The following is a 16678-nucleotide window of genomic DNA, read 5'->3' as shown; positions in this document are numbered from 1 at the left end:
TTTAATCGACTTAATTCCAACAAAAATGTAAAAAAGTTTTCCTCAAACTTCTAATATTTGCATATACTAAGTCATGACCCTCCTCGTCAACAAAAAAACTACTCAGTGAAAATAAATATTCCGGCATTAAAAATATTTATGTTAGCTAAGGAAAATACAACAATTTAATTTTAAATTAAAAAAGAAAACTAAACTATAAGAGGAAAACATAAAACTACTTTAGCATAATAACAACAAACTCTGACTTAGCTTCACTTTAGCTTTTCAATAATTTCGAAGCTGGTGATCCTTTTTACAGGTCCTCCCTCATCTTTCCTGGCGAAGAACTTGGCGTCCCTGCACCAGGCGAAGGTGTAGCCGATCTCACGGCATTTTTTCTTAAGCTGGGAGAGGAGTTGTTTGTTCTCGGGTGACAGATGATCGTTTATATAGACGCGCTGAGCCGGGAACCGCCGATTTACCTGCTGAGCTGTCAACGCTGGCCTCTTCGTTCGGTACTTGCTGATCCACTCTTCCTTCTTCGTCTTGTTGGTGAACTGTACAATGAGGGCAGGGTCTCGGTCCCTCCTGAAGGATGGCACACGGTGCGCTGCGGAGATGTCGCTGTCTTGCACCTCCACTCCGAAAGTTGCGGCCAAGTCCTTGAGCAGATCCTTTACACATTCTTCTTTTGTAGTTGGCAGACCGGTAATTTCTACATTATTAACTTTAGAGTACTGCTCCAGGTTTCTTAGTCGTTCACGAAGCTCACGAACCTCACTGGATAGAACAATAATATATATATATATATATATATATATATATATATATATATATATTATATATATATATATATATATAGATTATGGTTGACACTGTATTTTTAGATAACAAAGATACTAATATATACAATAAATAAATTACTCATCACTAATACCATAGAATCTACAATATTTTCAGAACATTCTAAGGCGCATAGGAGTTGAAATGTGGGGTTAACCCTAAGAAACACTATTTTGTTTCTCACTTTCCCTCACTTATTATGTTATTTTATATTGGCCTTAGGTTGGCAAATAATAAAAAAATTAACTATAGTTGAGCCAAATTCCACCAATAAACCTGATGTTACTTGAATAGAAATTAAGCTTTATGCAAAATTTTAAGTCTGTAAATGATTTTTTTTCTAAATTTCTTACGACAAACAAAAATATACAGACAGTACTAACTTTTTGCCAGAACTTAGAGTAATTGACTTTACTAATACCCAGCTCCAAACAGTAATTCTTAATTACTGCTATCATTTTGTAAGGAAACCATAGAATAATTAATTACTATTAGGACTGCATAACATAAGGTATATACATATTCATTTACAACGTATTGGGTATGCATATGTATATGGTTTACATCTATTGATCGAATTTATGGCGCAAAATTATGATATATTATTTTGCATTTCCATTGTGTTATGATCCTGTACATTCCACGTTCAATGGAATTTATTACTCTGGAAGAAAACGGATGAACCTATAAAAGCCAAGTCTGAATTTCATAAACTGCTGGCAAAACCAAACAGTAAGAATTTCAAAACTTGATGTCATGAATATGGAGTTTATTTTTATAATTGTAGTTTATTAAAACCTTTTCAAATATTTTAATAATCTGTTTATTTAAAGAGAGCGGGTTGAGCGGAAATTGAGAGCGGGTCAGGGGAATTGTGAAGACAGGGAGAGATAGAAGCAGCTGGTTGGCGAGGCCAAATACCACCTAGGGTATCCATGGCCATGGGAGTAAGAGTAAGAGTAAGTTTATTTAAAGATTTTAAAATCATTTTGACCAGTAGTTAATACATTTAAATAATATATACAATCGTACCATTTATTTGTTATATTTAAATTCGTTCAGCTTGTGTTTATACGAACGGGAAGTAGTAATATATGTAATCTTTACTACTAATTTGTACTTGAAATGCATTCAATAAAATGTGATATTAATTTTAGGGTAGTAAATAACTAAACTTAAAATAATGCACAGTACTTACTATTCGTTACTGCAACACGGCATTTTTGAATGACTTCATATTTAAATAATAATATTTTTCTAATTTCTAACTTTAAAATCCTCTCTCTATGTTTGTATTAATTTAGAAAATCTATATAAAATCGCCTATTTTAAAAATCTGGTAAAGTCTGAATAGGAAAATGAAACTGGTTTGGCTTGATTTGCGTACCATAGTGTCCCTAAATATTCAGTACATCGTGGAATCATCAAATAGATCTATTCAATCTTACACGGTGTCAATAAATTTTAGATATAATGTACCATTAAATTTTTCGATGAACGACTCTTCTAATCCGTTTGTGTTCTTTTGTGTTTGCATGTAATATTAGAATATTACTTGGATGTGTTATGCTGCAATATAATTAAAATAATATATGTTACAAACCTAAATAAAGGCTTTTGTGCAGTACACACTGTTGATGGATTTAATTTGCCGTTATGCAATAGTGCAATTAAACATTATTTATAATGTGCACTATACATTATAAATAATGTACAATATACTTATGTGCAATATACACTATTAAGGATACTAATTATAACTCCGTATTGGTACTTTCATAGTAAGAGAGGTTGGTTACTGTAAGACGTATGAAATGCTTCAAAACTATAAAATGAATATTAGCTGCTTAATCTAATTAGTGCAGTGAACTTCTAACTAAATATATCATACTATAATAGTGTTGTACATCAGGCTTTATCTGACACTTGGTCTTAACTGCAGTCGAGCAGTAATGTTCCTTGTGTACAAAATTAACGCGGTATTATTACATTAGTTACTGCGAAAAATATTATCATGTATAAAATGGAGGCTACTTGGGTTTTCTAAGTTCTATCAAAACATTGGAAAATCAAAATAACCAGTACGTTTGCAACCTTTTATTTTTTGAGTCCTTTCGATAGGTAAGATCTTTTCGTCACAATAGCAAATTTGTAATAATAGTTACACATATGTGATTTTGAGTTGTAATTTGCACGTGAGACGTAGTGTATAAAATAAAAATAATTATTACTTACAATGTGAAATGTATAAATCTATATTATTGTAATCTTCGTAAAGGTATTATAGAATTTTGAACTATTCAATCTTCTTGATTTAATAAATCTTAAGTGTTTTCATGATTTATGTGTATTTAATGATTCTGTGTTGTGATATTTTTATAACTCTTTGTATTACTTTGGTAGGGTGTGTCCTATTATTACAGTGTTGTGTGAATTTTTCTCTGATAATTCTATTTTGAGAGCGATGTTCTTTTAATCTTGTATAATTTGTTTTACTTTTTGCTGCCCTAGGAAGATGAATCATATAACACGTACTCTTCTCGGGGTTCCAGAACACAAAAATAAAATGGTTCTGCTAAACTTGAACTACCCATAGAGATGTGCGTCGCTAGAAGAACTGTAATTTAGTTCCCACTTTTCTAGATGGATACAATTATTTAATTTCGAACCTTAAAACTTGTTTATAATCGCGACCGCATTGTCATGACGATGAAATACCCAAAGGGAATAAAATAAGCTTTAAAATATAAAAAGTATATTTTTGTTTTTCATCTTCCCTCTTTTCAGAAAGGTAAAATTGGACAACATGTATATTACGCCATAAACGCAGTCTCACAATGGACATACCTTAAACCGGAAGTAAATTACATTAGTCGATACTATTCACTTTATAAACCAAGTAAACTTATTAAACAAACCTACTAGTATACTTTCATGATGGGAAAAAAATGGTGCCGGAACTGTATCGCTTTTTTTTGAAACCGTAGAACTTTCCGAACAAAATTTCTTGATCGAGATGGTAATAAAAATTGTCCTTAGGCATCAGAATATCTTAGTACGGAAGCTATTAAAGTATTACCAATTTCATTCTAATTGACTTTCCAGACTTCAACCGAGAGAGGACTCAAACGAACGGAATCAGCAACTATTTGATCAATGAGGACTTTTTAGACCATTCTTCTGTATCAAAAAATTACAGATTAGCTAGCATTTTATCTTAATGTATCTTCAAGCAATGATCAAAAGAGACCTTTCAGACCTATATTTCAGTATATACTAAATTTTATTGATCAGGACAAATAATAAAACGCTATACGTCTAAAAAATACCTTGGAGCGGCGGTAAATTGCAATGAGGGAAAGTAGACAATTTGGTCAAATTAGTATTTTCACAGCAGAGTGTAATATTTTGTATTAATCTGGGCAAGTTATAAATACCAGTAATGACACATGAAGTAGATTGCAATGGCTGGACGTAAACGCTTTTGACAGAAAAACGCAAGAAGACGCGAACATAAACAAAAAAAAAAACGCAACAGGGTTAAAGGTACAGTAAGTTAATTGAAGTTTGGTTTTTGCAAAAACGTAAGTAGTACTGTAGAGGGTAAAAAGTATAAGTAATAGGAACAGTCTGAGGGGACCAGACTGTAAATGTTTACATTTACATTTAATTATGTAAATTTTTCTTAATTAATTAATGTGTATGTATAGTTCTAGCACTAAAGTTTGACTAAAGATCACAAAAATTAATTAAAATAATATCTTAACAGTGGTGTTTTACCAAGAAAATGCTACGTTGCCCACTACGTGACACAAATAAAATGATGTCAAGTTGAAAAAGAGTATCTGGCAAAGCGGACTGGGCGGTGACGCTACGTGAGAATTGTACGTATCACTGTGAACTCATCTGTGGAAAGCCGTTAGTATTTCAATAACGAAATACTGTTCATACTTTATTCTTCACCAATTCAGTTGAATATTATATATAAAACAATAGTTTTACTTTATTGTTTGGTTTGCATAAACAATTCCATGTACTAATTTAAATTTATTCATTTGAGCAAATTATATATGAAACGGTATGCATCACATGTAACCATCTAAGATGATTTATGTTATGCTCTAAGGGGGAACTTAACCATTTATCTCAACCCTTTATATTTTTATGTTTTACAGTTTACACAAGCTAGATCCATTCCATGATACCAACTCCGGACTGAGGGATGATTGGTGCGTGTATTCTTCTATTATGCTAACCTCTTTTGTATTATGAAGGCGTTAACTGCACTAGTTGGTCAATAAAAGTAAATTCATACGTTATTTGGATATAAATATTAAGAAATATTATTTTAAAAATAATAAGAAGGTTTCAGTTAATATAACTTTAAATTTATGTATTTTTACACTAACAAATAAATAATTCAATAAACACAAATTAAAAAGAAATATGACATCAAGACAATACGAACAATACGACTTCTATATGATTTTATGAAATAACAAAGGATGATACTTTTGATTGATTTTTTTGCTCTTGAAGAGATGTACTGGTACTATAAAAAAGCGCACTTCCTTTATATTTGTGCAAAAAATGCCACTAATTTTATTTGTAATATTTAAACAAGTTTTCTTTGTAATCAGCCACTATTACATTGAAAGTACGAATTATATTGATTATAATTATTATTGAATAGTAGTATACATTATATTTGTTATTATTAAGGTTTGCAATATCAAACACTCATCCTTTGCCATGTTAATGATATCAAGGATAACATCAAATCTTGTGACATTGTTTTTAAACTGGGAATATGAGTTTGTTCAAAACTACACTATCGTTTTGAAAATGTTGAAAACGTTTTCTTATATACCATCATATTAGAATCGTAAAACTTTATGTTGTATATATATATATATATATATATATATATATATATATATATACACATTTATAGTACATAGAGGCCCATGTTTATCACCATGAGTCTGCGGGGTCCAGAAGGGGCTAAACGGAAAATCAATCTTTCAGAATTGTATTTATTACCATGACTCTTAGGGGCTCACTAGGGGCTAAACGGAAACTCATTTTGTCAGGACTTGGTTTATCATCTTGACCCTGAGGGGCCCAAAAGGGGCTAAACGGAACGACAATATTTCGGGATTTGGTTTAAAGCTGAGGAGCCCAAACGGCCGAAGGGGAAATCAGTCAATAAGGTTTTGGTTTATCTGAAGACCCCGAAGTTACTCTTGACTGGCGGATAACAAGTCGATAACACTCCAAGGCCACGCTGTCGAATCTGCTTGCAAACTCACTTCCGTGCAATTTCAATTCCTCTATCCCAGGACGAATGGGCATGGCTGTAATCACCCAGTGTAAAACGTTTTCAGATTTGGATCTGCTTGACTTTAAACAATTTTACTAGTTTAGTGCGAAAAGGTAGCATGTTACAATAATATACGACTGATAGATAGAACGTGTGAACACGTCCTTAGGTAATAGGTAAGCACACTAGACTTGAAGCACAAGGAGCTTTCCGAGAACTTTTTGACCAGTTGCAGGTACATGTACTAAGGTGGATCTGTTATTTTATTTACTGAGACTTTTACACTAATTTAAATTGAATCATTATAATTTTTCATTAGTCTGTGATACAACAATACAATAACTGAAAGCTTCATCTTTTGATATAATCGATCAAGAGACACTGAGACATTTAGTGTTGTCAGTGTGAAGCCGGTTGGAGAGGGCTGCCAGTAATTGCGCACCATAACCTCAGTAATTACTGGGTCTGGAGTTCACCGCGTTGTGCCGGAAAATATGGAATAATGTGCTATAACAAGTATTGCTAGTCATTAAAGTAGATAACATATTATTGGATTACCTCACATATAATACTATAGTATAATCTATCTGTAAAACAGGAATATTATAAAACATTTAAAAGGTGTACTCTAAGAAACAAAATAATATTTTAAAATAATATGCAAATGGTTTCCATTTTATAAAATGAAATTGCGTTTGAAGCCGAGGTTACCTGTTAGTATGTACATATAAATTGGGAATGTTTCACAAAGACTACCATAAAATTTTTTAAATTCAGGACAAATATCCTAGCGTATTGTTGGAATACGCTTTGTAGACATGTTTAAAACTCCTCACCTAATCATTCCATTGACATATTTCACTATGTCATATAACATTATGTGTTACATTATAAAAATATTAAAATGTATATATTTACAGACATGAGTTTCTCACATTTATAGCACGTGAATTACTAAATAAATTAGTTATACTACATTGTTGTTGGGTCTTAGTATAAAATATAAGCTTATATTCAGCACTATATAGTGAATATAAATGAGACAATATGCTAGTTACCACATGTGATGGGTTGGTAATATATTCAAGGGATAAAATCCATTGTACTGTTTGAAATATAACAAATCCCACATAAATTGTACTAATTTGTCCTGACTGTTGTTTAAAAAGAGCAATCTATAGTAATTATTCCTCTAATTATATTTTCAATAAAATCAATAATGTACCACACTGTGTATCTCGCTGAGTAAAAATATTTCGCAACAAAGCTTTTTGTTGATATTATGTCCATTAAAATTACAATTTTTCATAAAACTATCAAATGGTTTTTAAATAATTTATAGGAGGTTCTATTTGTATATAAATATTATTATTAACTCTAAACTTAGGTCTTAGTGTTGGTTGGGGTTACCCTTTGTAAACTTGATAATAGAAAGTTTTATTTCATACAAAGTGTCTCCATATAGATTACAATCTTCAACGAGAATTGTTATAAAAACTTCTTTAGACATATGTTTAATAATGCTCGATTTTCAGTCTCTCCAGCTGCATGTCTTGCATATTTCACCCAGCCGATCAGCTGGTAACATATTATTAGCTCAGAACAGCTGATTGTGACTATATCTTTAACCTTGCATCACCATATACAATTTTAAAGGAACATAATTTTTTCTGTTGTAAGACATTAAACTTTTATATTCTGAATGATTACGTAGTCTAAATCAGAATTGATTTCTGTGTATATACGTTATAAATAAAATGTACTGAATATAGTTCTTCTATCGTTCATAGCAGTACTAGTGTATATGAAAAATCAAATAGGAATGTTTACGAAAATTTTTAAAGACGCCAATAAACCGATCTAGTTTCATTAGAAGATGATAGATTACTAACCTTTCCTTAAAACATTCACTACAGTGAATTGCCTGTCATAAGGAGATATCTGGAAGGCGTAGTCATAGATTAGGTGGAAGGTGGAAGACTACATCAACTGAAATAATAGTTATAGGTGAAATAATGGATATATATATATATATAACCTATATCTATAGGTCTACCAACCTTCTTTACGTGTGAGAATGGTATACACAATCTCTAGAAGTAGACATAATTATTAATGTTTATAGAAAATTATAATGGCGGCGCTTAAAGGCGTATCAGCCATTCAGCCATTCAGAAGCTTCTGTGATGAGGTCTTGATGCCGGCCCGCATAACCACTACCAACGTAATCTACCATTTTTCTGAGCACTGTGCACTTTTGTACTTATTATATAAAAAATTAATTTTAATTTATGGAATATTACTCATGTACACCATTAAATGATTGTCATATAAGTACACATTAATTATAGTTTATATAGCAATAAGAAAAAAGCTAGTACGCTGACATAGAATTATTATTTCAATGTTGAGGTATTAAACATGTATTACACAACATATGGTAAGTTTTTAAAATATGGGTTGCGTAGTAAACTTTTTTTTCCAGTTAGAATTAGAGATGGTTATTGTTCTTTTTTTTACAAAAATGTATTACACATTTATTTCAAAATTTTTTTCTACAACGCTCTATTTTGAAATCATTATTAATTACGTGAAACGTCACCACATCAATGTTACAATAACTTACACGTGCATTATTTGAAAATTATACATATATAAAATCACCAAATATGTGTTATTCCACGTATTAATAACAGTAAAATGTCTTTTCCGTTAAGTCGGAAAATAGGAAGATTTCATTTGAATCTGTCATCTCGCAATGTCAAACTGAAGATGCATTATTACTGTAGGTATTTAGTTTTCATAACTCTGGTGGAACATTATCCATCAATGTAGGCGTTTTAATATAATCCTTACTAATTTCTACATGAAGAATCTCCACATTCTTGAAATATAAATATTACGTGTGGATGAAAATTACTTATAATATTCATATATCTTTGATACATACCACTTTCAATTAAGATTTCTTTGCATACGGAATTATAAGAGATTGACTTTTATTAAGATCTCGTGTAATGACAGAATAATATGTAGTTCGTTCATGACACAAAATATCAAATATCTAAAAATAATAATCATTCAAACAATTCTTGGCAGCTGTAAAAATATGATGGATGAAAAATTTATTAGTTATATTGATTTGATATTCTGTTTTTCAATCATTAATTCTTGCGTCAAAACCCGCCTTACTCTGCAAAAGTACTACACAGAAAACACAAGGTACTGTACGTGATGAATTAAACTTTGAAGATCGCAACTAATTACTCACTTACTATCATATGACTTTCCTTAATGGATATTAAGTACAGGACGCAGGAATACTAAATTAATTACACGTTAATATTAAATAATGAGCTCTTAAATAAACTAATGTAATTTTAAGACTTTAAATAGAGGGTATTATTAAAAACTATTCGCCAGTTGTCTAGTCTGTATTTGAAATTTTGTACTTCGAAGATATATTTCATGGCATAGTTCCTTTGCTGGAATACTCGTTTTAACCTATAAGGTTTGGAAACTGATTGTATTTTCTACTCCACCTACGGATTACAATACCATCATGTTCTAAAAGCCTTACAATATAGGGGAAAGGTTTCTAGTCTTTATATAAGTCTATAAAAAAGGAATAATCTGAGTATATATAAAAGACATATAATATAAATAAATTTGAGGGGATGCTAATTTCAAAATAATTTTAAAACATAAGAACATTTAGTAGTATTGTATATTATTTATAACAAAAACATACGGTACATAATTTCTTCAAACAAAAGCTTTGTCACGTACATAACTATTCCCTAAACACGTTACTGAAACAGATGCCAGAGTGAAATTTTAATATTATTTACTCAGTGTAGAAGTGAAGTGAAGTTGTAATAAGTGGTATAAATTTAAAATATTTCACGTAAAAATTAAATGAAATCTAAATATTCCAATTAAATGTCTATGTACAGAAAAGAACCGTTCATTTATATTGTAATTCTCTCGGTTTAAAACCTTAATTCTTCGCTTGTAACATTTTGAAACAATTATTTGAATACGTTTTCAAAGATATCTGATTCAATTGAAAGTATCTGTAAAATTATTGACATTTTCCCCTAAAATACTTATATAAAATCTTAAAATTATAAAATATTCTATGATAATATAGCATAATCTCAATTTGAAGATAAAAACAATCAATTACTTTAAAACCGGATGCTTAATGGAAAATAAAATTTTTAATTATTAAAAAAAATTCATAGTGCAGTACACCAATAAATAAATCTTTGCCTTTATAGCTCGCTCTAGACCATTAATTGCAACAATGTGTGTTACGTACTGACTGAGTACCAAATCAGTCGCTGACTGATCTTAAAATTAAAACATAGTCACATACATATATTTTAAACTTCCTTCATTAGAAGTTTCAAAATAAATGTTCCTCATAAAAGTACTCCCACATGTAGATGATCGCAAATATTAAGCTCCATGAGGTAAGTATAATTTCCATGAATGTTGATAACCAGGAATGAAACTGTCGACCGTGAATGTTGGCCAAAACCTACCCAAAACAACGGAAAACTAACTAGCATTAAGCAGAGGCACTAATGAATATAATATAAAACGATTTTCTAGAAGGCTTCGGCACGTGCCACCACTTTACTGGCTTTCATCACACGTATACTATAATTTACTGTACAACACGTTTATATTTAGATTTATTTTACTTTACTCGACTAATAACTGCTATATAACGTATAATTAATACTTACACATTAATCACACCAGAAATAGCTCCATGGTTGAAACATACTGATTTGTCTAAAATGTACCATCAGGCTTTTACCTAAATCGAGTACCTTTAACCTATCCATAAAAATTCGGTTATGTTCTTGTGCAGCTTAGTGATATTTCCTGAATGGCCATCGTTGCAACTTTCATGTGCAGTAAATTGTCAAGTAATCCTGCTTAGGAGTTTCAACCTTTACTTAGCATGAAATTATTTAGTTACGTGTTCCGACTCTGTGCAAAATCTCCAGTTGCACACACTCACTACATATTGCTAAGTAAAAAGATAACAAATAATGAATTAAGAGTAGGAAGGAATAGACACCATTGTCTATTGTTCAAATCAGATAGGAAAACTTAACCATAGCCCCACACTTTGTGTCTGAAAGACAGGACTGCTACATTTCAGGCTATCTGTAATTCAAAATGTGAACAAAGACGATTTAGAAATAGAATTCTTCCTACCAGATAAAACTATAAAACAGGTTCGCAAAATATAGTTGCTGCTGATCTATGTTATGCGTTATTCAAAAGGCTCTGTGTTATTCAAGATATGCGTCTTCTTTCCTAAAAAGTATTATCCTGCTACCATATGTATTCATGCAGACAGTCGGCTCATCTCTCAAGCCGGCACACATTCCGTAATATTTAGATAAACATGAATGTTCTTATTACAATTTTGTACACGGTTTACTGTACATCACCTATTATTTTGCATCATGGTTTGTTTTGCTATAAGCTTCACCAATTAGCAAAAAATGCTACTGCTCTAGAAACGAAGTTAACTGATTAAACTGTATAATTGCTTCAACGTCTTACAGATTTTCAAATCATCAATGTCAACCGTCTATTCCACAACTTATAATAATAGTTAATTCTTTTTTTTAAATATTAAAAGTCAATGTTAAAAAGCGTAGAAAGTTTTTTTTTGTTTTTATTAATCATATGGGAACTTTTCTGAATGCTTATGTATAATTTGACGAAATTTCTTTAAAGTCATATATGCAAGATAAACATATAAGGTAGATACTAATTAAAGCATCCATTGGTTCACATTTTATGAATAATGTTCTCAATTAAAAATCAAATAGAATTCTTGGTAACCACAGAAAATAACAATATTCTCTCATGTGTAAGTTATATAGTTAAGTTAGGGAACATAAGTTAAAAAGTGAACTTAAATAGTATTCATGAGATCTTTCTATGAGCTGAGCCTAAAGAAATGTTTTAACTTCAATGCAATAATAGGCGTAGTGTTAGTAAACACTATCTTATATAGAATGCATTTAGTGTGTCTGCTCATACAATAAATTAAGAAAGACCTTGGATTGCTATTCCTTGATAATATGCTTTACAGACAATATAATATAATACCTATTTAATTTGTATACTTTAAATTATAACACTATTATTTAAGATAATGTGCTCTCAAAACTGAATTTAAAATTGTAATATACAAGTAAATAATAATGCAAATAATGCAAACTACGTTGCTTTAATAACCTATTATTTAGAAATAGATTTTACTGCTTCAAAACCTTTTAGCGTCCTTTTGAAAAAGGATATACTCTCACACTCATTGTTTAAGGGAGACAATAAAACTACTCGGTCTCAAGGCTTGGAATGGATTGCTTCAAAGTTTAATCTAAATGTGGGTTTTAACAGATTACTATGAATAGTCTCAAACCTTTGAGTATGCATTGAAAAATTAAGGTCAGTACTGAGAAATGAAGTTCAAAAACTAAGTATACAAAATTTAGTGCCAAGCTTACAGCATTTGTGCATAAGAAAGTTTCGGAAGCTATCATGACGGCTCTAAGAAAATATTATCTATCTGGCCGTTTCTGAAGTTGTTGGTAGTTCTAAAGCACATAATGCCTATAGTAGAAGGTAAAAACATCGAAGCTATGCATCGAAAAAAATATTTTAAAACCAAAAGTAAGGACTCAAGGAAACTCAAGGAATTTTACAGCTGCTGATTTCGATCAAGGAAAGAATTTTAGGCTTACGCGTTTGTTATTTACACTACGTCCTAACCACTCATATTGTGTCCTTTTGTTGTAAAAGATATTCAAAAGGCGATATTTATCCTTCCTATACTTCACCATACTTAGGTCATGTAGCATGTGTGCTTGTACGATGTGCCTTTTTATGCAGAGTTACAGATTTTTTACATACTGCTCTGCGTGTACCTATATCCTTTTATATCTATGTTCTATATATGTATGTATAAATTATATATTAGTGTATAGGTTAGTAGACTCTAAAACTACGTGATGCTAATTTGCTTCTTTTGTGATTGAGTATTAATTTTCAAACTTTAATCCTGAAGATAGGCACTGCAACCATTTCTTTTTTATTCATATATGTAAAGTTAGTACAAGATACATATACACCACATCGCATTTCGCTTAATAGGCTTCGATGAGATTGGAAGAATACTTTGTAATTTATAGATCATTTCATTTTCGACAGGTCCTGTGGCCGTATAGCGAGACGGACAGTTATAAAGTATAGTTTTATTTTCATAAGCTTCCGTGGACAAAAGTGATTTTTGCTGCCTCCTGAGTGATTATTATAAAGGTGCTCAGCGGAATAGACTTTACATGTACCGTTTTACAACTTGTATTTATAGAAATTAAGTTTCACGCAAACATTTACTGCATATTTTGCGTGAATATTTATTTCTTTAATTTAAAACTTTCTGGAGATATTCGCAACAAAATGAAATCTCATCTGTGTTTATTAAATTATGTTTCATGCGAGTGTTCGAATAATAAAAGTTCCGTTGAGGTACTAAACGCAAGACATAGAATTCTGCGAAAAATATGACACTGACTTCTCACGCCTTTTTTACTCTATAAATAAAAGTCATGTTATTTTAGAAATTTATTTATTTATCACGCTATTTTCTCTTTACCATCATGAAATGAACGAAACAATATTCACTAATGATGAACAAAATCCCATGGAGTAACATGAGGCATCATCATCCAATTCTGTGTATCTTAATTTCTATATGAAGCTTAATGCAAAAGTTTTACCTGTTACGATTATATCAACATGCAAAAAACTAGAGTTATTGTCCTATAAGAGTTGTGTAAATCTAACATTAATAATACATCTTCTTTTGACCTTTATAAATGACAGCAATATGTGAAATCTTTCTTCAGGTTAAACCGGAAGGGATATCTGTATTTATTTCGTAAACGTTCATTCATTTTCAGCTATCCCTTTCATCTATCCTTATATTTTACATTGAGTATTGTATAGGTTATAATGATACTAAGACATATAGTAAATACATTTCATACATTTCTAACAACATGAAGAACATTTATATTTTAATTTCAAATGACAAACAATAGTTTCTAGTGTAGTTTGAACAACATTTTCATTATATAATGAACACACACATTCGAGGTGGAGACCATCGTTCTAAAAAGTCTAAGGAAAAACTATCCAAAGTAAAAACCTTTATTGAGGCTCTACAACCTGTAGAGTCACATTATTGCCGAGGGAAATCCAGACGGCAGTACCTAGCAAGTCATTTAAGTATCTCTAGTCTGTGGAAATCGTACAACAACACTACTGAAAATGAGTTTAAAGTCAAGTATGAGTACTTTAGGAAAATATTTGTAGAGAATTATAATGTAGGGTTTGGGTCACCAGCAACAGACCAGTGTTCTCAATGTCTTAAGCTGAAAGAGAAGATTCTATCTGTGGTAGATTTTTGAAGAAAAGGGGAAACTGAAAATAGAATTACAAGTTCACAAAAAAAGAGGTAAGATGTTTTTTGAGCTATTGCAATCTGAAGAGGCTGGGACAATCACGTTTTCATTCGACTGCCAAAAAAATCTAATTTTTCCTAAGTTGACTGATCAAGCTGCTTATTTCTTACGACAGTTTTATGTATATAATTTTACAATGTGTCTCGGTTCTTCTCTGTCAAAGCAGACAGTTGAAAACACTTTCATTTATGCTTGGACTGAAATGGAAGGTGCGAAAGGTTCAAGCGAAATAGCTTCTTGTGTTCGCCATCGATTATCAGAAACAGTCTATCCAGAAAATGTACATACAATTAGATTGTTTGCAGATGGTGCTGGAGGACAAAATAAAAATACCATTCTTATTACAGCTTTACTAAACTGGTTATTGACTAAAGCACCTCAGCACATTAAGACAATTGTAATTCACTATCCGGTTCCAGGACATTCTTACATCCCACCCGATAGAGTTTTTGGGGTAATAGAGAGAAAAGTCAGAAAAGTTGAAAGCATCACCCATCCAAAACACATACTTTGACATTTTTAGAGAAAGTGGAACGGTCAATAGATTAGGTTTGGACTTTGATGTTGAAAACTGGATGGAAGTATGCAGATCAACAGTAAAGAAGCCAGGTCAATGGCACTTTAAGTTTTTCCCACTTGTAAACGATTCATATTAACAAGAGGCAAAAAAGGAAATGGATTAGTAAGGGGTGAGGTAGCCTATAAAAACGATATAGGAGCGTCCAGAGGAATAGCCAAGAAAGGCTGTAGTCTGAGAAACATAAACCCCCAGATGAAACCAAATTCTGTTCAGGTTAATCCTGCAAAAGTTAAGGATGTAAAAACACTACTACGAAAACATTATGGGGAACAATGGGATCAACTGGAGTTTTCTTAGGTACTACGCTGATCTATTTACTACCAATGATGGGGAAAACCAGGAACTTAATCAAGATGATCCTAATGAACATGAAGATCCAATGGAGGATGAAGTTTTAATCTTAGAGGGCAACTTTGCATTGTAAAAAATGAATTTAAAACAACAAAATGTATTTAAGTTTAATTGCATACAAAATTGTTTAATTTAAATACATATTTATTCATTATTACAAGTTTCATAATATTTACCCAACCTTGTTGCCCTAAAACACAATGTTGCAACAAAACTACCTAAATCAAAACCGTACTGCAACAAAACTGTCTAATACCAATCTCCATTTCCAAAACTCTCTAACTCCAATATTTAACTGTTGTTTTCTAGTTCAACAAAAGAAATACATTTAATTTCTTACTGTTTAACCAATTAGTAGTAGGATTTATTATTCATAACAATAAAATAATTACTTTGAGTGTTATACTTTAACCACTATAGTTTTTTTGCTCATCCTGTAAAATTTAGGAAAGTGGAGTTAGTGAGTTTTGGAATTGGTCGACTCATATATATATATATATATATATATATATATATATATATATATATATCTTATACATTTGAAGATTTCTTATTGAAGATTAATATAAAGGGTGTAACTGAAATACACCGACAAACTTCAGGAGGTTGTTCCTGAGGTCAAAACGAACCAAAAAGTTCCTATAAATGTATGTCCTAAAATGCATCGTTTTCCGTCTGTCCGTCTGTTTGTGTTTATTACATTAAATTGTTTTTTCTAAACAACCATTAAAGGTACAAAGTTAAACTTTTCAACATATGCTAATCTAGTAAAGTTTGTCAATTAAAAAAAAAATTGAAAATTTGTACTCAACAAAATTCAAAATGGCGGCTAGTTAAAATCTTTGATGGTGAATTTCTCAAAAACTACTTCCTGTATAAAAAATTTACTAGAATATAACAAAAATATAAATTTATTTGTAAAACGAACGGTACCTCATTTTTTGAAATCGCTCAAGAAATAAAAAAGTTATGGCATTTTTCTTAACCTAGTAACATATCACATTTACAAGTTTTTTTTCTTGTTTCAAAAGTTAATGT

At 30.9% G+C, this 16678-nt stretch overlaps 1 protein-coding gene across 1 annotated transcript in view; it reads right to left on the bottom strand.

The window, feature by feature from the left end:
• Positions 1-251: 251 nt before the first annotated feature.
• Positions 252-16678, bottom strand: part of LOC124361206 — a 79123-nt gene continuing 62696 nt past the window's right edge. Inside the window, exon 2 of the mRNA XM_046815247.1 lies at positions 252-729. Coding sequence (XP_046671203.1) covers positions 252-729 — 478 coding nt within the window. The remainder of the gene's footprint in view (positions 730-16678) is intronic.

This window comes from Homalodisca vitripennis, chromosome 4 (assembly GCF_021130785.1).
Source record: "Homalodisca vitripennis isolate AUS2020 chromosome 4, UT_GWSS_2.1, whole genome shotgun sequence".
Taxonomy (NCBI): domain Eukaryota; kingdom Metazoa; phylum Arthropoda; class Insecta; order Hemiptera; family Cicadellidae; genus Homalodisca; species Homalodisca vitripennis.
This window is presented reverse-complemented; position numbering and strand designations above follow the sequence as displayed.